The sequence below is a fragment of the Hyperolius riggenbachi genome, chromosome 4, assembly GCF_040937935.1.
Source record: "Hyperolius riggenbachi isolate aHypRig1 chromosome 4, aHypRig1.pri, whole genome shotgun sequence".
NCBI classification, from domain to species: domain Eukaryota; kingdom Metazoa; phylum Chordata; class Amphibia; order Anura; family Hyperoliidae; genus Hyperolius; species Hyperolius riggenbachi.
Genome location: NC_090649.1, coordinates 79,843,309 through 79,868,213, shown reverse-complemented (window position 1 = coordinate 79,868,213; position 24,905 = coordinate 79,843,309). Strand labels below are relative to the sequence as shown.

General features: G+C 46.8%; 1 protein-coding gene across 1 annotated transcript in view; it reads left to right on the top strand.

The window, feature by feature from the left end:
- The window catches only part of LOC137570392 (cytosolic phospholipase A2 gamma-like), a 140,602-nt gene that overhangs the window by 64,616 nt on the left and 51,081 nt on the right, over positions 1–24,905 (top strand). Inside the window, exons 12-13 of the mRNA XM_068279074.1 lie at positions 18,096–18,149; positions 19,386–19,430. Coding sequence (XP_068135175.1) covers positions 18,096–18,149; positions 19,386–19,430 — 99 coding nt within the window. The remainder of the gene's footprint in view (positions 1–18,095; positions 18,150–19,385; positions 19,431–24,905) is intronic.

Sequence of the window (24,905 nt, the reverse complement as noted above, 5' to 3'; positions counted from 1 at the left end):
TAAAGTAAAATTTCTGTATACATGCAGCGCGAAAAATGTGGACAAACATGTTTTTGATTAAAAAAAAAACCATTCAGTGTATATTTATTGGTTTGGGTAAAAGTTATAGCGTTTACAAACTATGGTGCAAAAAGTGAATTTTCCCATTTTCAAGCATCTATGACTTTTCTGACCCCCTGTCATGTTTCATGAGGGGCTAGAATTCCAGGATAGTATAAATACCCCCCAAATGACCCCATTTTGGAAAGAAGACATCCCAAAGTATTCACTGAGAGGCATAGTGAGTTCATAGAAGATATTATTTTTTGTCACAAGTAAGCGGAAAATGACACTTTGGCCTCGATTCATAAACAGCAGTGCGATAACAAAAATCTTGTCGGGAAAATACCGCACTCGGTATTTTCCCGGTCTGTGTGCTAATTCATAAAGATTTCCCCAGCTGCCCTTGGAGGTCGGTAAATTACCGCAGTCCATTGAGCGGTAGAGTAGAGCAGTGTCCCGATTCCCTCTTTGCCCTGCAGAAATGAATCACACAGACGGCTCTCTCTGGCTCTCCCACTGATGACTCAGACAGATGAGTCACACAGTCTTTCCCTGCCTGCAGAAATTACTCACACAGCCTCCTCTTTCCACTGATGACTCAGACAGATGAGTCACACAGTCTTTCCCTGCCTGCTGAAATGATTCACACAGACGGCTCACTGGCTCTCTCCACAGATGAATCAAACAGACTTTTGGATCTCTGCACTTTGCATTAATCAGAGCTGTCGGTAACTTGTTAAGACCTCACCAGAGGTGTCGGTAACTACCGCCAGGCTTACCGCTTGTTGAAGGCTTTATGAATTGACATTTGCTGACAATTTACTGACATGTGTTGTCGGTAACTGCAGCCAAGTCGGTAATTTATCTCCCTGGTCGGTAATGTCAGCTTTTCATGCGGTAACAGCCTTTATGAATTGACATTTTGCTAAGTGGTCGGTAAAGTCTGCTGTTTTCAGCATTACCGCATGAGGTAATGCTTTATGAATCGAGGCCTTTGTGACAAAAAAAAAGAAAAAAAAAAAGAATCCATTTCTTCTAACTTGCGACAAAAAAAAATGAAATCTGCCACGGACTCACCATGCCCCTCTCTGAATACCTTGAAGCGTCTACTTTCCAAAATGGGGTCATTTGTGGGGTGTGTTTACTGTCCTCGCATTTTGGGGGGTGCTAATTTGTAAGCACCCCTGTAAAGCCTAAAGGTGCTCATTGGACTTTCGGCCCCTTAGCGCAGTTAGGCTGCAAAAAAGTGCCACACATGTGGTATTGCCGTACTCAAGAGAAGTAGTAGAATGTGTTTTGGGGTGTATTTTTACACATACCCATGCTGGGTGGGAGAAATATCTCTGTAAATGACAATTTTTTCATTTTTTTTACACACAATTGTCCATTTACAGAGTTATTTCTCCCACCCAGCATGGGTATGTGTAAAAATACACCCCAAAACACATTGTACTACTTCTCCCGAGTACGGTGATACCACATGTGTGGCACTTTTTTGCACCCTAACTGCGCTAAAGGGCCCAAAGTCCAATGAGTACCTTTAGGATTTCACAAGTCATTTTGCGGAATTTGATTTCCAGACTACTCCTCACGGTTTAGGGCCCCTAAAATGCCAGGGCAGTATAGGAACCCCACAAATGACCCCATTTTAGAAAGAAGACACCCCAAGGTATTCCGTTAGGAGTATGGTGAGTTCATAGAAGATTTTATTTTTTGTCAAAAGTTAGCGGAAAATTGATTTTTATTGTTTTTTTCACAAAGTGTCATTTTCCACTAACTTGTGACAAAAAATAAAATCTTCTATGAACTCACCATACTCCTAACGGAATACCTTGAGGTGTCTTCTTTCTAAAATGGGGTAATTTGTGGGATTCCTATACTGCCCTGGCATTTTAGGGGCCCTAAACCGTGAGGAGTAGTCTGGAAATCAAATTCCGCAAAATGACCTGTGAAATCCTAAAGGTACTCATTGGACTTTGGGCCCTTTAGCGCAGTTAGGGTGCAAAAAAGTGCCACACATGTGGTATCGCCGTACTCGGGAGAAGTAGTACAATGTGTTTTGGGGTGTATTTTTACACATACCCATGCTGGGTGGGAGAAATAACTCTGTAAATGGACAATTGTGTGTAAAAAAAAATCAAAAGATTGTCATTTACAGAGGTATTTCTCCCACCCAGCATGGGTATGTGTAAAAATACACCCCAAAACACATTGTACTACTTCTCCCGAGTATGGCAATACCACATGTGTGGCACTTTTTTGCACCCTAACTGCGCTAAAGGGCCCAAACTCCAATGAGTACCTTTAGGATTTCACAGGTCATTTTGCGAAATTTGATTTCCAGACTACTCCTCACGGTTTAGGGCCCCTAAAATGCCAGTTCGGTATAGGAACCCCACAAATGACCCCATTTTAGAAAGAAGACACCCCAAGGTATTCCGTTAGGAGTATGGTGAGTTCATAGAAGATTTTATTTTTTGTCACAAGTTAGTGGAAAATGACACTTTGTGAAAAAAACAATAAAAATCAATTTTCCGCTAACTTTTGACAAAAAATAAAATCTTCTATGAACTCACCATACTCCTAACGGAATACCTTTGGGTGTCTTCTTTCTAGAATGGGGTCATTTGTGGGTTTACTATACTGCCCTGGCATTTTAGGGGCCCTAAACCGTGAGGAGTAGTCTTGAAACCAAATGTCGCAAAATGACCTGTGAAATCCTAAAGGTACTCATTGGACTTTGGGCCCCTTAGCGTACTTAGGGTGTAAAAAAGTGCCACACATGTGGTACCGCCGTACTCAGGAGAAGTAGTATAATGTGTTTTGGGGTGTATTTTTACACATACCCATGCTAAGTGGGAGAAATATCTCTGTAAATGACAATTGTTTGATTTGTTTTTCACACAATTGACCATTTACATAGAAATTTCTCCCACCCAGCATGGGTATGTGTAAAAATACACCCCAAAACACATTATACTACTTTTCCTGAGTACGGTGGTACCACATGTGTGACACTTTTTTGCAGCCTAGGTGCGCTAAGGGGCCCAACGTCCTATTCACGGGTCATTTTGAGGCATTTGTTTTCTAGACTACTCCTCGCGGTTTAGGGCCCCTAAAATGCCAGGGCAGTATAGGAACCCCACAAGTGACCCCATTTTAGAAAGAAGACACCCCAAGGTATTCCGTTAGGTGTATGGCGAGTTCATAGAAGATTTTATTTTTTGTCACAAGTTAGTGAAAAATGACACTTTGTGAAAAAAAACCAATAAAAATCAATTTCCGCTAACTTTTGACAAAAAATAAAATCTTCTATGAACTCGTCATACACCTAACAGAATACCTTGGGGTGTCTTTTTTTCTAAAATGGGGTCACTTGTGGGGTTCCTATACCGCCCTGGCATTTTACGGGCCCAAAACCGTGAGTAGTCTGGAAACCAAATGTCTCAAAATGACTGTTCAGGGGTATAAGCATCTGCAAATTTTGATGACAGGTGGTCTATGAGGGGGCGAATTTTGTGGAACCGGTCATAAGCAGGGTGGCCTTTTAGATGACAGGTTGTATTGGGCCTGATCTGATGGATAGGAGTGCTAGGGGGGTGACAGGAGGTGATTGATGGGTGTCTCAGGGGGTGGTTAGAGGGGAAAATAGATGCAATCAATGCACTGGGGAGGTGATCGGAAGGGGGTCTGAGGGGGATCTGAGGGTTTGGCCGAGTGATCAGGAGCCCACACGGGGCAAATTAGGGCCTGATCTGATGGGTAGGTGTGCTAGGGGGTGACAGGAGGTGATTGATGGGTGTCTCAAGGTGTGATTAGAGGGGGTGATAGATGCAAGCAATGCACTGGCGAGGTGATCAGGGCTGGGGTCTGAGGGCATTCTGAGGGTGTGGGCGGGTGATTGAGTGCCCTAGGGGCAGATAGGGGTCTAATCTGATAGGTAGCAGTGACAGGGGGTGATTGATGGGTAATTAGTGGGTGTTTAGGGTAGAGAACAGATGTGAACACTGCACTTGGGAGGTGATCGGATGTCGGATCTGCGGGCGATCTATTGGTGTGGGTGGGTAATCAGATTGCCCGCAAGGGGCAGGTTAGGGGCTGATTGATGGGTGGCAGTGACAGCGGGTGATTGATGGGTGGCAGTGACAGGGGGTGATTGATGGGTGGCAGTGACAGGGGGTGATTGATGGGTGATTGATAGGTGATTGACAGGTGATTGACAGGTAATCAGTGGGTTATTACAGGGGAGAACAGATGTAAATATTGCACTGGCGAATTGATAAGGGGGGGTCTGAGGGCAATCTGAGCGTGTAGGCGGGTGATTGGGTGCCCGCAAGGGGCAGATAAGGGTCTGATCTGATGGGTAACAGTGACAGGTGGTGATAGGGGGTGATTGATGGGTAATTAGTGGGTGTTTAGAGGAGAGAATAGATGGAAACACTGCGCTTGGGTGGTGATCTGATGTCGGATCTGCGGGCGATCTATTGGTGTGGGTGGGTGATCAGTTTGCCCGCAAGGGGCAGGTTAGGGGCTGATTGATGGGTGGCAGTGACAGGGGGTGATTGATGGGTGATTGACAGGTGATTGACAGGTGATCAGTGGGTTATTACAGGGAAGGACAGATGTAAATAATGCCCTGGCGAATTGATAAGGGGGGGTCTGAGGGCAATCTGAGCGTGTAGGCGGGTGATTGGGTGCCCGCAAGGGGCAGATTAGGGTCTGATCTGATGGGTAACAGTGACAGGTGGTGATAGGGGGTGATTGATGGGTGATTGATGGGTAATTAGTGAGTGTTTAGAGGAGAGAATAGATGGAAACACTGCGCTTGGGTGGTGATCTGATGTCGGATCTGCGGGCGATCTATTGGTGTGGGTGGGTGATCAGTTTGCCCGCAAGGGGCAGGTTAGGGGCTGATTGTTGGGTGGCAGTGACAGGGGGTGATTGATGGGTGATAGGTGATTGGCAGGTGATTGACAGGTGATCAGTGGGATTACAGGGAAGGACAGATGTAATTAATGCACTGGTGAATTGATAAGGGGGGGGGGGGGGGTCTGAGGGCAATCTGAGCGTGTGGGCGGGTGATTGGGTGCCCGCAAGGGGCAGCTTAGGGTCTGATCTGATAGGTAACAGTGACAGGTGGTGATAGGGGGTGATTGATGGGTGATTGATGGGTAATTAGTGGGTGTTTAGAGAAGATAACAGATGTAAACAATACATTTGGGAGGTAATCTGACGGCAGGTTTGCGGGCGATCTAATGGTGTGGGTGGGTGATCAGATTGCCCGCAAGGGGCAGGTTAGGGGCTGATTGATGGGTGGCAGTGACAGGGGGTGACAGGGGGTGATTGATGGGTGATAGGTGATTGGCAGGTGATTGACAGGTGATCAGTGGGTTATTACAGGGAAGAACAGATGTAATTAATGCACTGGCGAATTGATAAGGGGGGGTCAGAGGGCAATCTGAGCGTGTTGGCGGGTGATTGGGTGCCCGCAAGGGGCAGATTAGGGTCTGATCTGATAGGTAAAAGTGACAGGTGGTGATAGGGGGTGATTGATGGGTAATTAGTGGGTGTTTAGAGGAGAGAATAGATGTAAACAATGGATTTGGGAGGTGATCTGATGTCGGATCTGCGGGCGATCTATTGGTGTGGGTGGGTGATCAGATTGCCCGCAAGGGGCAGGTTAGGGGCTGATTGTTGGGTGGCAGTGACAGGGGGTGATTGATGGGTGATTGATGGGTGATTGATGGGTGATTGACGGGTGATTGACAGGTTATCAGGGAAGATAGATGCATACAGTACACAGGGGGGGGGGTCTGGGGAGAATCTGAGGGGTGGGGGGTGATCAGGAGGGGGCAGGGGGCAGGGGGGGGGATAAAAAAAAAATAGCGTTGACACATAGTGACAGGGAGTCATTGATGGGTTATTAGGGGGGTGATTGGGTGCAAACAGGGGTCTGGGGGGTGGGCAGGGGGGGGTCTGAGGGGTGCTGTGGGCGATCAGTGGGCGGGGGGGGCAGATCAGTGTGTTTGAGTGCAGACTAGGGTGGCTGCAGCCTGCCCTGGTGGTCCCTCGGACACTGGGACCACCAGGGCAGGAGGCAGCCTGTATAATACACTTTGTATACATTACAAAGTGTATTATACACTTTGTAGCGGCGATCGCGGGGTTAACATCCCGCCGGCGCTTCCGTATGGCCGGCGGGATGTTACGGCGGGTGGGCGGAGCCAGTTGCCGGGGGAAGCGCGCGTCATCAATGACGCGATCGCTCCCCCGGCATGCCTAAAGGACGCGCCACCTGAAGGCGTATTGCGGTCCTTTAGGCGTCCACTTTGCCGCCGCCCATGGGCTGTGGGCGGTCGGCAAGTGGTTAAAGCGCAGGACAAAATGCAGCAGGCAATAGATTAGTCAAACAAGTCGAGACCAGATACTTAGGGAGTCAAGCAAACAGTTATCAAAAAAACAGACAAACAGGTACAGGTAACAGGAAATGGAGAATCAAATCACAGGAATCAAGTATCAAATAACACGAATCAAGGACCAAGTAACAAGTATCACAAGTAGTGACCAGAACACAGACTCTAGGGCTATCCACATCAATGAACTAGCAAGGGTATACTGCAGAAGCTAGACTTATAGATTGTGCAGGATGGTCATGTGACATCTTTCAAGGCTTGAGTAGAAAATAATGAATAAAGTGCCGTCACTCCGCAGGCCATATATATATAACACTTTATTGTTTGAAAAAGACACACATGGGGGTAGTATTAAAACCAATTAAAAATATACACTGGAGCGCTCCTGTCACAAACAAACCACATACCTCACACTCATTCCACCACCCATACAGGGGTACCGGTACCTCAAACTGGATATCTACCTTGCAGGGGGGATTGTATGGTACTGAGCGGGATTGTGGACAGTCTGTAGGCGTCAAGTGGCTGACCCGTGGGGACACATGGGGAACCCAAGTATCGGTATTGGATAGTGTAAACTCTTCACCCGCGATGCGGGACTCACCACTCTTCGTCCAACTGACGTCTTGGGATGACTGCTGTGCGCACAGCTAGGCTGACAAGTCTTCACCGGACCTCAATCCCTCAGGGAGAGGCACCCGGCCACATGGAGCCAAGGCAGGCCAGCACCACCAATAAAGGTCCCAACTGGGAGACGCACCGGAACGCTCCAGGACAGCATGCGGGTTGAGTCCCCGCCCACCTGGACTCAACCCGCATGCTGTCCTGGAGCGTTCCGGTGCGTCTCCCAGTTGGGACCTTTATTGGTGGTGCTGGCCTGCCTTGGCTCCATGTGGCCGGGTGCCTCTCCCTGAGGGATTGAGGTCCGGTGAAGACTTGTCAGCCTAGCTGTGCGCACAGCAGTCATCCCAAGACGTCAGTTGGACGAAGAGTGGTGAGTCCCGCATCGCGGGTGAAGAGTTTACACTATCCAATACCGATACTTGGGTTCCCCATGTGTCCCCACGGGTCAGCCACTTGACGCCTACAGACTGTCCACAATCCCGCTCAGTACCATACAATCCCCCCTGCAGGGTAGATATCCAGTTTGAGGTACCGGTACCCCTGTATGGGTGGTGGAATGAGTGTGAGGTATGTGGTTTGTTTGTGACAGGAGCGCTCCAGTGTATATTTTTAATTGGTTTTAATACTACCCCCATGTGTGTCTTTTTCAAACAATAAAGTGTTATATATATATATGGCCTGCGGAGTAGTGATGGGCGAACAGTGTTCGCCACTGTTCGGGTTCTGCAGAACATCACCCTGTTCGGGTGATGTTCGAGTTCGGCCGAACACCTGACGGTGCTCGGCCAAACCGTTCGGCCACATGGCCGAACTAAGAGCGCATGGCCGAACGTTCCCCGAACGTTCGGCTAGCGCTGTGATTGGCCGAACGGGTCACGTGGTTCGGGCCCGAACGCGCTCTGATTGGCCGAACGGTCACGTGGTTCGGGTAAATAAATACCCGAACCACGTCATATCTCCGCCATTTCTCTGTGGGTTTAGCTTTGGGTAGGCAGGCAGGGTAGTTCGCTCTCCAGCCACGCTAGCCAGGGTCCCCCCCAGTCATTGTGTGTCGCTGCTGGGAACAGTAGTACACCGCTCGCTCAGCCACACTATATAGCATTCTGTTTACTGCCACTCTGTGTACCTCGCTCAGCCACACTATATAGCATTCTGTTTACTGTTCTGTGTCTGCTGGGAATAGTAGTACACCGCTCGCTCAGCCACACTATATAGCATTCTGTTCACTGTTCTGTGTCTGCTGGGAATAGTGGTACACCGCTCGCTCAGCCACACTATATAGCATTCTGTTTACTGTTCTGTGTCTGCTGGGAATAGTGGTACACCGCTCGTTCAGCCACACTATATAGCATTCTGTTTACTGTTCTGTGTCTGCTGGGAATAGTGGTACACCGCTCGCTCACCCACACTATATAGCATTGTGTTTACTGTTCTGTGTCTGCTGGGAATAGTAGTACACCGCTCGCTCAGCCACACTATATAGCATTGTGTGTACTGCCACTCTGTGTACACGGCTCAGCCTGACTATATAGCATTGTGTGTACTGCCACTGTGCACCTCGCTCAGCCACGCTATATATAGCATTGTGTTTACTGCCACTCTGTGTACACCGCTCAGCCAGACTACATAGCATTGTGTGTACTGCCACTCTGTGTACACCGCTCAGCCAGACTCTATAGCATTGTGTGTACTGCCACTCTGTGTACACCGCTCAGCCAGACTATATAGCATTGTGTGTACTGCCACTCTGTGTACACCGCTCAGCCAGACTATATACCATTGTTTACTGACACTCTGTGTACACCGCTCAGCCAGACTATATACCATTGTTTACTGACACTCTGTGTACACCGCTCAGCCAGACTATATACCATTGTTTACTGACACTCTGTGTACACCGCTCAGCCAGACTATATACCATTGTTTACTGACACTCTGTGTACACCGCTCAGCCAGACTATATACCATTGTTTACTGACACTCTGTGTACACCGCTCAGCCAGACTATATACCATTGTTTACTGACACTCGGTGTACACCGCTCAGCCAGACTATATACCATTGTTTACTGACACTCTGTGTACACCGCTCAGCCAGACTATATACCATTGTTTACTGACACTCTGTGTACACCGCTCAGCCAGACTATATACCATTGTTTACTGACACTCTGTGTACACCGCTCAGCCAGACTATATACCATTGTTTACTGACACTCTGTGTACACCGCTCAGCCAGACTATATACCATTGTTTACTGACACTCTGTGTACACCGCTCAGCCAGACTATATACCATTGTTTACTGACACTCGGTGTACACCGCTCAGCCAGACTATATACCATTGTTTACTGACACTCTGTGTACACCGCTCAGCCAGACTATATACCATTGTTTACTGACACTCTGTGTACACCGCTCAGCCAGACTATATACCATTGTTTACTGACACTCTGTGTACACCGCTCAGCCAGACTATATACCATTGTTTACTGCCACTCTGTGTACATGGCTCAGCCAGACTATATAGCATTGTGTGTACTGCCACTCTGTGTACACCGCTCAGCCAGACTATATAGCATTGTTCACTGCCACTCTGTGTACACGGCTCAGCCAGACTATATAGCATTGCGTACTCTGCCAGTCAGTGTGTATATTGCTGGGATCAGTAATACTCCACTCACCGTCAACCACTATATGAGCTCACCATGAGTTCCTCAGAGACCTCCGCTGTGAGCAGCACTCCCAACAACAGCAACAGCCAACGCCCCACGCAAGCTATAACATCCACCCCAGCAGCCAGTGGTCAGCAGCAGCCCTCCCCGGAGGAGAACGTTGTGTCCATCGGTCCGGCGCCAGAGCGATTAATGAGGGCTGCCATTGAGGGGATGATGGGGCCTGATGTGGAGGAGGAGGTCGGGCTCAGGCCAGCATCCCAAGTTAATGTTGAGGACGATGAGGGGTCTGTGACTGTGTCTGGGGATGTTGGGGTGGCAGAGGTGGTGGGTGGGTCAGACTCAGGAGAAGAGTTGTATGATGAGGATGATGATCGGGACCATCTGTATGTGCCTCAGAGTCCGACCCCGGAAAACATGTTGTATCGTGTGTTTAGGTACTAAAATCTGCGTTCCCAGTAGTGTTGGGCGAACAGTGTTCGCCACTGTTCGGGTGCTGCAGAACATCACCCCGTTCGGGGTGACTATATAGCAGACTATATAGCATTGTGTTTACTGCCACTCTGTGTACACGGCTCAGCCACACTATATAGCATTGTGTTTACTGCCACTCTTTGTCTGCTGGGAACAGTAGTACACCGCTCACCCGCCACTGTATAGCATTGTGCTCTGTGTCGCTGCTGGCAATAGTGGTACACCGCTCACCCACCACTGTATAGCATTTCTGTACTGCCACTGTACTGCTGCCAGTCAGCGTGTACTGTAAGGATAAGTGAAATGAGGAAGAAATCCGGTGAAAGAGGGAGGGGCAAGGGAAGAGGTGTTTCCCCTGACGGTTGTGCTGGGGAGCTGTACTCCACGGCGGCGGCCCCCCACAATGACATATGACGAGTTTGAGGAGATGGAAGAGGAGGGTATGGACAATGTGGACATAGACCCAGATTTTGTTTGTGAACGAGAACATCGCCGTCGTAGCAGCAGCACAGATGAGTCTGTTGAAGAACCCACTGCTGCACGAGTTCGCCTTGTGCCACAAGGTAGGCGGCGCGCAATTTCAGGCACCACAAGCGTGGAAGTTCAAGTGAGAGGCAAAAGAGGCGCAAACAGAAATCGCCAGCAAGGCAGGTGCTCCAAATTCTGGGCTTTCTTTGAAGACTGCACTGAGGATGTTACCATGGCGATTTGCAAGGTGTGCAAGACCCGCCTGAGCAGGGGGAAAAGTATTAACAACCTCTCCACCACCAGCATGAGCCGCCACATGCTATCCAAACATCCCACTCTGTGGGCAAACGCGGCAGGACAGGGTACCACCAGCAACACTGCCTCCCTTGGGTTCACCAGACTCACCACCAGACCCGCCTCAGCAGCAGCAGTAGCCCAGCCATTGCGTGGTTCAAAACATTCCAAAAAATCAGATGACGCTGACACTGTCACTTTCCGGAGTAGTGCTCTTGAGGTCTCCCAGTGTTCATCAAACACAACAACCAACAGCCCTTCGTTGTGCAGCCCTACGGTTCAGTTGTCTGTCTCGGAGATGTTTGAGCGCAAGAGGAAATTGCCAGCAAATGACCCCCGGGCCGTGGCAGTAAGAGCCAGCATAGCCAAGCTTCTGGCCTGCGAAATGCTGCCATATCGAGTGGTGGAGACAAACAGCTTCAAGGGCATGATGTCAGTGGCCATCCCACGTTACGTGGTTCCCAGCCGCTACCACTTTGCGCGCTCTGCAGTGCCTGAGTTGCATGAGCACGTGGTCAGCAAAATAACCCGAAGCTTGAAGAATGCCGTTGCCTGCAAGGTTCACGTATCCGCCTCTCCACAGAAAATGCAGACCGTCTGACTCAAATTAAAATGAATCAATCCTGGATTGGAAATGACTACGCAACACTCCAGGACCCCAACCAAGTAACATGACCAATGAACATCTGGGATGGTTTAGCGTTTCCGGTCCCTGTTTATTGAACCTCTCATCTGTATTACATTTATGACTGCATGGCGGCAAAAAGCATTGCTGCTATATCCGCACGCTTTTTGTCCTCATGCAAGGCCTGGGTTGTTGTGTCTCAAAAAGCATGGCCTTCTCCTCCTGCGCCTGCTCCTGTTCCATCACGTGTGCTGCTGCTGCTGGGTTAGCGTTTCCGGTCCCTGTTTATGGAACCTCTCATCTGTATTACATTTATGACTGCATGGCGGCAAAAAGCATTGCTATATCCGCACGCTTTTTGTCCTCATGCAAGGCCTGGGTTGCGTCTCAAAAAGCGTGGCCTTCTCCTCCTGCGCCTCCTCCTGTTCCATCACGTGTGCTCTGTGCTGCTGCTGCTGCTGGGTTAGCGTTACCGGTCCCTGTTTATTGAACCTCTCATCTGTATTACATTTATGACTGCATGGCGGCAAAAAGCATTGCTATATCCGCACGCTTTTTGTCCTCATGCAAGGCCTGGGTTGCGTCTCAAAAAGCGTGGCCTTCTCCTCCTGCGCCTCCTCCTGTTCCATCACGTGTGCTCTGTGCTGCTGCTGCTGCTGGGTTAGCGTTACCGGTCCCTGTTTATTGAACCTCTCATCTGTATTACATTTATGACTGCATGGCGGCAAAAAGCATTGCTATATCCGCACGCTTCTTGTCCTCATGCAAGGCCTGGGTTGTTGTGTCTCAAAGCGTAGCCTTCTCCTCCTGCGCCTCCTCCTGTTCCATCATGTGTGCTCTGTGCTGCTGCTGCTGCTGCTGGGTTAGCGTTACCGGTCCCTGTTTATTGAACCTCTTATCTTTATTACATTTATGACTGCATGGCGGTAAAAAGCATGCTATCTGCACGCTTCTTGTCCTCATGCAAGGCCTGGGTTGTTGTGTCTCAAAGCGTGGCCTTCTCCTCCTGCGCCTCCTCCTGTTCCGTCACGTGTGCTCTGTGCTGCTGCTGCTGCTGGGTTAGCGTTACCGGTCCCTGTTTATTGAGCCTCTTCTCTTTATTACATTTATGACTGCATGGCGGCAAAAAGCATTGCTGCTATATCCGCACGCTTCTTGTCCTCATGCAAGGCCTGGGTTGTTGTGTCTCAAAAAGCGTGGCCTTCTCCTCCTGCGCCTCCTCCTGTTCCATCACGTGTGCTGCTGCTGCTGCTGGGTTAGCGTTACCGGTCCCTGTTTATTGAACCTCTTATCTTTATTACATTTATGACTGCATGGCGGTAAAAAGCATGCTATCCGCACGCTTCTTGTCCTCATGCAAGGCCTGGGTTGTTGTGTCTCAAAAAGCGTGGCCTTCTCCTCCTGCGCCTCCTCCTGTTCCATCACGTGTGCTGCTGCTGCTGCTGGGTTAGCGTTACCGGTCCCTGTTTATGGAACCTCTTCTCTTTATTACATTTATGACTGCCTGGCGGTAAAAACCATGTTACCTGTGCAAAGAAACATGACATTTTCAGCATTTAAAAGACAATTTTTCCTTTGAAACTTTACAATCAATTTTCTCAAAAACTATAAGCTCTTTTTGCTAAATTTTTTTCCCTCTTGTACCCACTCCCAAGGTGCACATACCCTGTAAATTTGGGGTATGTAGCATGTAAGGAGGCTTTACAAAGCACAAAAGTTCGGGTCCCCATTGACTTCCATTATGTTCGGAGTTCGGGTCGAACACCCGAACATCGCGGCCATGTTCGGCCTGTTCGGCCCGAACCCGAACATCTAGATGTTCGCCCAACACTACTGCGGAGTGACGGCACTTTATTCATTATTTTCTACTTATCTAGTCATTTGTTGCTGTCAATCCTGCTTAGCAGTATACAGGCTCCACTACGTGGTCGAGTAAGTGCAGGTTATTGCTTTTGTCAAGGCTTGAGTACAGAGACCTCTGCTGGTGGGCAGAGGGAACTTCATGAGAATTGCAAAATATTCTTGAGGTATCATCTGCTGGTGAACAGAAGACGTCCATGCAAATGGTTCACAAATGTCACCAGCAGGAACAGATCATGACATACACCTACCAGCAGTAAAGATGTCACCAAGCAAAAGGAGAAGATGGTCCGCAGGACTCCGCACTGATGTCTCAAAGTAACAAGTTTATTCAGGACATATCATCATACAGTTAAAAGCACAATGCTGACATGTTTTGGACATTTGTCCTTAAAGAGAACCAGAGAGGAAGCACCCTCATGTATTTTATTACATTTATCAGTGGGAACATGACAGTAAACACCTACCCTGCTTTTAGTTTCATTGCTATCGGCTTAATTAGTCTATTAGCAACTGTGATAAGAATCCACCGACTATTCAGTCGAGGTTTGACCTGGAATTATTATAGCTGAGTCACTCTTCTGTGTAGTCTTTTCAAGCCCAAGCCTTCCCCTCTCCTGGCTTAGATTTCCTGCTTTGCATACTGAGAGCTGTGATGATATGGGAGAGGCTGCTGCTCCTGAGAGAGAAGCTCTGTGGCTGTAATATGATCCCTGTGTGCTCTGTGTGCACTAGATACTGATAATAACGGCAGTTTCATTCCTATGAGTGACACTTCCTACAGGCAGATATCATACCAAAATGAAAGCACATAGATGAAAGGCTGCATTTAGCCTAGATAGCAGCATAGTCTCATATGGCCTAGACAGCACATCCAGAACAACTCATAACCCGTAAGGAGAAGGGATATGAGCCGGCGGCCATATTTGATTTTTCCTGGAGCAATAATGGATAAAAAACACTCAAAAAGGCACACCAGAGCGGCAAAATTATCAGGTAGAGCATTTATTCTTTACAAGCTATCAACTGATATGTTTATTTTGTGTGAATCGTTCATCTCTGGTTCCCTTTAATCATAGCACTTTTTACAGCTTTCAGCATCTGGTTTTAAAGGAGAGTGGCAATCAAAGGCTAGGGGTGGACCAACCCTCCAAAGGGAGGGGTAAAAAATCAAGCAGGTACCACACCTCACCTAGGTCAACACCTCCAAAAAGCACACAATATAGAACGGTAGGTGAACAGAGGCGCCAGAAGGATAAAAGTACATAAAATTTTTTTAAAAATTGCTGGGAGGAAGTGGTGGACTCGCCTCCGTTAAAGCAGACACCAAGGACTGTAAATATAAAGATACGCAACGCGTTTCGCGGGCACAGCCCACTTCTTCAGGCAATAAGCTGGGGATAAACAACAGCAATTCAGTTATAGCAAGCAGAGCACCTCTGTGAGGTGCTCTGCTTGCTATAACTGAATTGCTGTTGTTTATCCCCTACTTATTGCCTGAAGAAGTGGGCTGTGCCCGCGAAACGTGTTGCATCTTTGGGGTATTTTCAATAAATGTGTATATCTTTATATTAAGAGTCCTTGGTGTCTGCTTTAACGGAGGCGAGTCCACCACTTCCTCCCAGCAATTTTTTTAAAAATGTTATGTACTTTTATCCTTCTGGCGCCTCTGTTCACATACCAATATATTTGAGTCCACCCCAGGTGGAGGAGGGTGATCTACCCCCTTTCTTCCTATCTACAGAGAGCGACTTCTTAATCTTGAGTGAGGACAGGTCTAATCTCCTCACCTGCCTAATGAGTGGTTACCTAGGTGGTAACCCGTGTTTGTGAGTTTTACCATCTCACTGTTTCATTTATCCAATCAATTTTGACATACTACACCATATTGGGCTCTCGATTTCTCTTCAACTTTACAATATAGAACAATTGATCCATTCAAAACCACATAAAATATAAAAAAAATGGATTAAGGAGCAATTAGAGTAAAAAGAGAGGAGCATGACAAAGATGTCACCACCTGTTATAAATTTAAGAACAGAAATCAGGGAGAGGAACGATTTTACACTGGATAAACACTGGCTAAATTATTTATAAAGCAATAGTTAAAAATAATATTTTGTTTAATAAAGCTCTATTCAGTAAAGTTACTCTTAAAACCCATGTATAATATTTTAATCTCTGCCAAAGATAGTAATGTACATTAAGACACTACATCGAGTTTATCAACTCAACTCAACTCTATAGCCAAACTGGACAAGATGTCATAAAGCAGAACGTTTGGCAAATATGGTTCATAATTATTCAGTGTTAAGTGCGGTCATTTCAACATTATTGTGCCAGAGTGCCCAGATTTTGCCAAATCTCTGGGGACTAGAGATGGCCCAAACGGTTTGCCGGTCGGGTAGTCCGCACGGATATCAGCTACCCGCGTCCGCGGCGGGTAGCAGACACATAGCGCGTTTGATCCGCCTCCTATACTTCGTCATTGGGCTAAATTTTTACCCTCTACATCACAGTCAGCAGACAGATGGCAGCCAATCAGGCTGCACTCCCTCCTGGACCCCCAACCCCCCCCCCTCTTAAAAACGCTGCAGCGTCGGCCAGGCTCTCAGTCTGCTGATCTTGCTATAGTGAGAGGAAGGGACAGAGCTTGCTGGAGATAGGGAAAGCGTTAGGGCTGGTTCAGACGGACGTTTGGAGGCGTTGCGTTTGCTGGCGTCGCGTTCAGCAGCGTTCGTGTGCGTTTGGATGCGGTCGCGTTTTTTTCTTCCCCTAGGGGGACATTAGCCGTCGCGGTTAACCTCCCCTGGAAGCTACATGTAGCTTCCAGGGGCTCCTTGAACGCCAGGGAAAATCGGGACCCAAACGCCGCGTTTGTGTAAACGCGCTTGAAAGCTTGGTACAAACGCTCCCATTCACTTGAATGGGAGCGTTTAACACCAAGCCCTGAACGCTGGCTGTAAACGCTCTGCAAACGTCCGTCTGAACCAGCCCTTAGTTAGGCTGTTAGCTTGCTCCTTGCTGAATTTGGTTGCTGAAAGCACCCCAAAACAGCTCTTTTGAGAGCTAATATTCTTCTGATGTGTTTTGTGTGTGTGTGTGTGTGTGTGTGTGTGTGTGTGTGTGTGTGTGTGTGTGTGTGTGTGTGTGTGTGTGTGTGTGTGTGTGTGTGTGTGTGACACACTGACAGGCATAGATACAGCCCTGGCGCAGCTGGGCCTTGTTGTACTGTGTCAGGCCCAGCACACTGTATTACCACCATTGCATATTTTTTCACTGTATTTGTGTTTTAACTTACTAAAGCATAGCTGTCTTTGTGGGTAACACTGCTTAGATAGAGCCCACAGACAGTTGCCAGGCCAGCTTGGATTTGTAGTCCCACCACTGGCAGCACAATTTAGGAATGTAATGTGATGTCTGCCCTTCAGGGGTTATAACCCTGCTCTGCGTCAAATCTGTAATTTTCCCAGGGACTTTTAGCATGTATCCCACTCTGTCATGCCCCTCTACAGGTGTTAGACCTCTTGAAACATCTTTTCCATCACTTTTGTAGCCAGAAACTGTGTTTGTAGTTTTAAAGTTCATCTGACCATTGAAGTCTTTTTTTGCTGTGTTTTTTCTTTTTTTTGAATTTGTAGCACCAGTAATGATTTCGAGTATTTTTAATGAAAATATTGGTTTGATAAACATTAATGTAATGATTATGTGACATACTAAAGGGCCAATATTGTATTTTAAGTCTACAGGGTGCATGTTTTCAAAAAATGTAAAGTGTAAGGGGTCTCTAAAAGATCATAATGTGGTAAATGTATAAATTTGCCCAACAGCGTCCATTGTAGTTTACACACATTACAATGCACAAATTCACCTTTATTGTTTATAAAAGCACTCCCTGAATAAGATCTCTACAAAGATGGCAGCCAACCTCCCTACTCAATTGCACAATAATAAGTAGATGGACTGAACAACTACCCCTCAGTAAGTGCTTTTGTAAATAAAAAATTCCTGAGAAACCCCCATGAGGAGATAGACTAGTCCAACACCTGTCAGATATTTCAGATTTTCACTACCTACTGTGACAGGTACATAAAAAAAGTAATTTATTGTCCATTTTACTTTGTGAAAAAAAATTACATTTTATATTAAAAAAAAATACATTTTTTCAAATGTTTGCAATAATTCTCCTTTAACCACTTACTGAAAAATGGATGTTTATAAATGTCCTATTTGTGCACTTTTAATTCAATTAGGATGTTTATATACAGTAAATGTCCATTCTGCTGAAGTACACACACATGCGTGCGCATTTATATCCTTTTTTTTATTTCTTTTCAGAGATTATATTCAGCTGCAGAAGGAAAAGTGCTCTAAAAGTAACAGAGGAGAATTTAATCACCTGATAGCGTCTTTAAAATTATTTGATATATTCTGTAGTGTATTTGTGAAGTGCAGGATTAGGGACAATCACTGAGGATTGTATGAACCTGCTGATTGCCAACATTTGATATTGTCTCCTCCTATGGATGAAACACTTGTCAAATTAGAACAGGGTAATTCTCTCAAATTTCAATGCCAATAATCAGTACAGTACTAACACCTTCTCCTCTCCCCCCGTTAGGATTGTGGGGCAGCGCTCCTGCAAACGATGATATAATTTCTGGTCTTTTCAAAGGTAATGATGGTCAAAATTACACTGCTTTCTGTTTCAATTGAAGTGTTTGGCAAAAAAAAAGTTAAACACGAGTTTGACATAAATAAACAGTTCAAATAATATTTTAATATAAAGGGAAAAACTGTTTATTTTTTGTTTTTGTTTTTTTCACAAGGTGAATAGTTGATTCCTGGCGTTTTGATTCCCGCGGCTGTGAGGACGCGGGAGGGTTTTTTTTAACCTCATTTTTTTTATCATGTAGCTAACCTAGCGCTAGAACTAAAACCCAATCAGTAGCTAATACACCCTTTCCCATGAAATCTTTATCTTTTCTCAAATAGATCATGGGGGGGGGAGGGGGGCTGGGGGCTGTAAGGCTGATATTGGTGTGAAACCCCTTCCACAGTGTAATGTCAGGACCATGGTCTTGACACTTTCCTTTCTGTGAACCTTGTTGCATTGTGGGAAATAACAGCTGTTTCCAAACATTTTAGCCTAAAGCCTTGTTAGGGGGTCTAGTTATAGCTAATGGCAGTTGGTTCTGTCTACTTTTTATCATGTCTGCCAGTAGTAAAGATGATGATGTGCAGGCTCATAGTGGAAGAAACAACATGAACAAATGACATGTTGAATATCAATCATTTGTTGATCTCTCTTTTATTTTTTTACTTCTCACTGTGCAATGTATTGATTTCTGTTTTCTCCCTACTACTATTTTTTTGGTAAAGTTCCTTTTTAAATTGTTGTGTACAATAAACCTTAGAGGAGATGGTTGTATAGCAGGACAAGCAGACAAGCTTTATGTGCAGCAACAGAGCTGCTGTGATAGTGTCTACTGGCTATTGAATGGAATTGGTGCCCTAAGCGTGTGCCAAGGCCAGAATTTGCTTTTCCTCTGTGCCAATGCCCTACATGTGAACATTTTCATTATAAAGACTTGTGTCTAGTATCCCTTTGTGTAAATAGTTTCTGGACTCCTCCTGTTAAATTAGAACATGATAATATGCTAGTAGTATCAAATGCAAGTGGTGATGATCATCTGTAGGAGAACTCATGTAGAAGCATGTGATCAGTGATAGATATAAGTCTCTGATTTGCTGGGCATGATGATGTGATCACAGCAAATCAGAGCTTTGCAAATCTGTCAGCCGATTAAACAAATCACATACTTCTCCAGGAGTTCTCCTAGCCATGCCCATCGCTAAATGCAAGTCATCAGTGCATTCAGTACTAATGCTTTCTCTTATACCATGCCAGGGCTGAAGGGAAGTTTTTCTACAATGAGTGGTTTCAACACTGAAGGTAAGAATGCTCGAAATTACATTTATTTCTGCTTCAAGTAAAGTATTTAGTAAGTAAAATGACATACAATAAATGATATACAATTTTATTTAACCACTTCCAGGCCGACGTAATTGGAATCTACGCCCTGCCGGTAGTTGTACGGCAGTGAGAGGACATAGGTTTTAATGATTCACCACAATGCAGTCACATCGTCTTCTCCATTCGCGCTCCATTGGCTCCTGACCCCCTGATTACTGTGAGCCAATCACAGTAATCAAAGGGCGCAATAGGAAAAGAATGGCTCTGGGGAAAGGGTTAATCTCTGGATTGTTTGTTTACAAGTTTATGGGCTGATGAATTATATTATTTGTTTAAAGTTAAAGGATCCAAGATTTTTTCATGGTAAAATGTTCAGAGCCCGGTCTGTAAACACTCATAGTGCAAGGTGAGACTGCTCTGATCCCTTCTGCCACTAGATGGCATTGTTTGATGTATATGTTACGGCCAGAACCCGAAGTGTGGCCACTTCGCTTTCTGGCCAGCCACTTCGGGTTCTGGCCGGCCAATGTGCGAAGTGGCTGCAGCGCAGCGGCCAATGTTAGAAATGTAATGATTACAATAAGTTCAATGTATTTTACGGCCGTCTCGCTGCGGCCAAATGTATTACAACTTTAGTTAATTTAATGAAATGAAGCCGTCGACTTTCGCACTGCCTCCCCCCCCCCCCCCCGCCTCTCTCCTCTCCCTGCCTCCTATACAATACGGAGAGTCATTCGTCGCGGCAGGGGAAGCAGAGCGGGGAGGCTGCAGACATTGCTTCTGCCAGCACCCGCTCTGCAGGAACGGCAGGATTCCCCTGCTGCGACGAACGACTCTCGGGGACACGCATGTACCCGGCTGCTCCGTATTGTATAGGAGGCAGGGAGAGGAGAGAGGAGGTGGGGAGGAGGAGAGGAGGCAGTGCAAAAGCCGGCGGCTTCATCTATTACATTGCCGCCGGCTTCATTTCAATAAATTAACCAAGTTGTAATACATTTGGCCGCAGCGAGACGGCCGTAAAATACATTGAACTTATTGTAATCATTACATTTCTAACATTGGCCGCTGCGCTGCGGCCACTTCGCACATTGGCCGACCAGAACCCGAAGTGGCTGGCCAGAACGTGAAGTGGCCAAACTTCGGGTTCTGGCCGTAACATATACAAGATGAGCTGCAACTTCAGAATAATGGAGAACATTTCTCCTATACACAAAACAGCCACATCCAAATGCAGAAAATGGTTAAAAGCAGTTTCACCCTATCCGGGCTTCTAATACCTGCAGAGTACGAAAGTGTCAATGCAATCCATTACACCCAGACCTATTAATTGGAAATATGTAAAGGAAAAGGGATATGTTTTCAGTTTTATTGAGCCACCCTGATTTAGGTGACAAGTGAAATAGGAGTCAAATTAATATCACAGCATGCTTCAATAGCTTGTGCACATTCTATTCTTGTGTCTGCAGCTTACTGCATATTCAATTCAGCAAGCTAGCATGAAAGGCCAAGGTCTTGGGTGACTCCAGCCAAGCTGGACAAGGAAAAAGACAAAGACAAACACTTATATAGCGCTTTTCTCCTGGCGGACTCAAAGCACCAGAGCTGCAGCCACTAGGATGCGCTCTATAGGCAGTAGCAGTGTTAGGGAGACTTGCCTAAGGTCTCCTGCTGAATAGGTGCTGGCTTACTGAACAGGCAGAGCCAAGATTCGAACCCTGGTCTCCCATGTCAGAGGCAGAGCCCTTAACCATTACACCATCCAGTCACCACTTACACTATCCAGCCACCACTTACACTATCCAGCCACCACCAGGAAGATGGGCAGCTGAACATTGAAGAAGAGTTGCTGCATATGGAAGAGGAAGTTGTACATTGAAAGGGGGAGCTGTAAATGGGGAACAGCATAAGGAAAAGGGATGCTGCTTGCTGCTCAAGAGAGCTGTACAAGAAAGTGAGAGGCTGCTGTGGCTGTTACACATGGAAGAGGGGCTGCACATAGAATGGGGAGGGGCAGCTGTTCTTGGAAGAAAGTTGGCCTAGAGGCGCTAAAAGTGTAAGTCCGACCTTGACTGAATAATCACTGGCACTGCTTATAATTTGCAGCCGCTGGATGAACTATATTGCTTAATAACTGTAGCTTAAAGGATACCCGAGGTGACATGATGAGATAGACATGTGTATGTACAGTGCCTAGCACAAAAATAACTATGCTGTGTTCCTTTTTTTCTTTCTCTGCCTGAAAGAGTTAAATATCAGGTGTGTAAGTGGCTGACTCAGTCCTGACTCAGACAGGAAGTGACTACAGTGTGACCCTCACTGATAAGAAATTCCAACTATAAAACACTTTCCTAGCAGAAAATGGCTTCTGAGAGCAAGAAAGAGGTAAATGTGTCTATCTCATCATGTCACATGTCAGTTCGGGTATCCTTTAAGTTTTCTATGGTGCTGATTTGTCCAGCTCTTAGGAAATCATGAGAAAAAATGAAAATAAGTGTAGCCAAACCTCCCAACAGGATAAAGAGACAGTGACCCAGCCCTGCCACACCTTTAGTCATGCCATAATTTTGCCTGTGACATGCCCCCTATACAGTTCCCTAGTGCCTAGTGTTCCCCTTTCCACCCCTAAACAGTTCCCTGGTGTCTAGAGACCCCCTCCTCTCTCCCTAATAAAGATTCCCTGGTGATGGGTTTCCCCCTCCCTTCCCAACAGCTTCCCTGGTGGTGTTGGGCTACCACCCTCCCTCCTTAATTAATCTTCCCTGGTAGGCAGGCTTTCCCCCTCCCTACCCAACAGCTACCCTGGTGGTGGTGGTAGTGGTGGGCTTCCCCTCTCCCTCCGCTTCCCTAGTGGGCTTTCCTTCTCATTCCTCAACAGCTTCTCCTGTGGTGGTGTTAGCCCCCCCCCCCCCCCATCCTGTGCTCCCCCCACCCAGCAGTAAAAATGCATTTATTACCTCTCCATCACTGTGCACCCTCCTGTCACTGATGGCTCTAGTGCCCAGCATCATCACTTGGCATCACATGGTACAGGAAGAGATGCCGGGCACTAGGGGGACCAGTGACAGCAGGATTTAAAGTGGTGGAGAGTGGTGGAGAGCTTAGAGATGCAAGGCTTGCACTACTTGATACTCTGCATTTATACTGCTAGGTGGTGGGAGCACAGGATGGGGGTGCACGTTGGTACACAGGGGGGGGGGGGGCAGTGCAGGAAATGGGACCACCCTTGAAATCTATACTTGTTTCACCCTTCAGCCACAGGAGTTGGCAGTGCGCACAGGAAAACCCTGTGAGTGTGAGGGTCGTCAAAGCCTCCTTCAGCTGGTGTGCATAAGAGTTCTTTAGGTAAACCGTCTGACCCTTTTGAACTTCTCACTGCAGGTGATGTGGTCAGTAGAGATGTAGCAAACAGTTTGCCGGCGAACAGTTCCAGGCGAACTTTGGGGGTTCGCGTTCGCCTGGACCAAGCGAACTTTTGCGGAAGTTCGATTCGCCCCATAATGCACTATGAGGGTCATCTTTGACCCTCTGCATCACAGCCAGCAGGCACATTGTAGCCATTCAGGCTACACTAAGCCCTGGAGCCCCACCTCCCCTTATATAAGGCAGGCTCCGGCGGCCATGACACTCACTCGTGTGCCTGCTAGAGACAGACTAGGGACAGCTGCTGCAGACTTGTTCTCCTAGGGAAAGATTAGTTAGGCTCTTGGCTTGCTCCTGGCTGATTGTTATTGCTAAAATAGCACCCCTCAACAGCTATTTTGAGAGATAATGTTCTCCAGATGTGTTTTTTTTTTGTGTGTGTTGCTCACTGACATTATACAGCCCTATCTGTTGCAGCTGGACCTTGGTAATTGTTATTACTGTGCCAGCCAGCCAGGTCCTGCCTAACTATCTATACTGGGACACCTACCTATGCCTACCTAACTACTGGGGCACCTACTTACCTATACGGGGACACCTACCTACCTACATATACTAGGGGACCTACCTATGCCTACCTACCTATACTGGGTCTCCTACCTATGCCTAGCTAACTACTGGGTCTCCTACCTATGTCTAGCTAACTACTGAGGCACCTACCTATGCCTACCTACCTATACTGCGACTCCTACCTATGCCTACCTACCTATACTGGGACTCCTACCTATGCCTAGCTAACTATTGGGACACCTACCTATGCCTACCTACCTATACTGGGACTCCTACCTATGCCTACCTACCTATACTGGGACTCCTACCAATGCCTAGCTAACTACTGGGACACCTACCTATGCCTACCTACCTATACTGGGACTCCTACCTATGCCTAGCTAACTACTGGGACACCTACCTATGCCTACCTACCTATACTGGGTCTCCTACCTATGCCTACCTACCTATACTGGGACTCCTACCTATGCCTAGCTAACTACTGGGACACCTACCTATGCCTACCTACCTATACTGGGACTCCTACCTATGCCTACCTACCTATACTGGGACACCTACCTATGCCTACCTCCATACAAGAAGATAATAAGGTCGTTGTTTCATTGTGGACAGACCAAATTTGATCAGCTGGACAGTCACTTTTGTTCTATCATTGAGCTACCACGGCCCGGCGACCATATGGGCTTGAAAACCGCCACGGCCTACACTCTGGCCACGGTGCGCACCAGTCCAGCACGGCCGTCACTACGCAAACATGTTTGCGGTGCGTTACACAGTGAGTTTGTTCCGTCAGTGTGAAACAGAACTCTAATTACACTCCCTGATTGATGTATACACATACAAGATGTTTTTAAGCACTTTAGGCCTGCAATTTAGCATTCAATGTGATTTCTGCCCTTAAAACGCTGCTTTGCGTCACATCCAGATTTTTCCCCGGGTCTTTGGGCATGTATCCCACTCCGCCATGCCCCCCTCCAGGTGTTAGACCCCTTGAAACATCTTTTCCATCACTTTTGTGGCCAGCATAATTTTTTCTATTTTTCAAAGTTCGCATCCCCATTGAAGTCTATTGCGGTACCCGAACTTTTCCGCGAACCGAACCTTCTGCGAAGGTTCGCGAACGGGGTTCGCAAACCGAAAATCGGAGGTTCGTGACATCTCTAGTGGTCAGCAGTGTCAGGCCACCAAAAGATAGGACCAAGTCAGCGGAAAGAAGTTAGTAGATCATAACCTATTATGCCAAAGTGATCAATCTCCTATGCCACTGAAAATCAATAAGATCACTTTCTTCCTTACACAGCAAACTCTGTTGTTTCAGCAAATGATACCAATGAAGAACAAGAATTCCTTGAAAAAAGGCTGAACCGCTATTATAGATAATCAAATTAAAATACTTTATTATACAATCAGTGGTACAAAGATTAAAAACATATTGAAAATATTGGAGCATAGTGTTCTGTAGATGCAGATAGGCACCCAGTATGTTAGAACTCTTTACTGAAGAAAAAGATGCAGAGATGTATC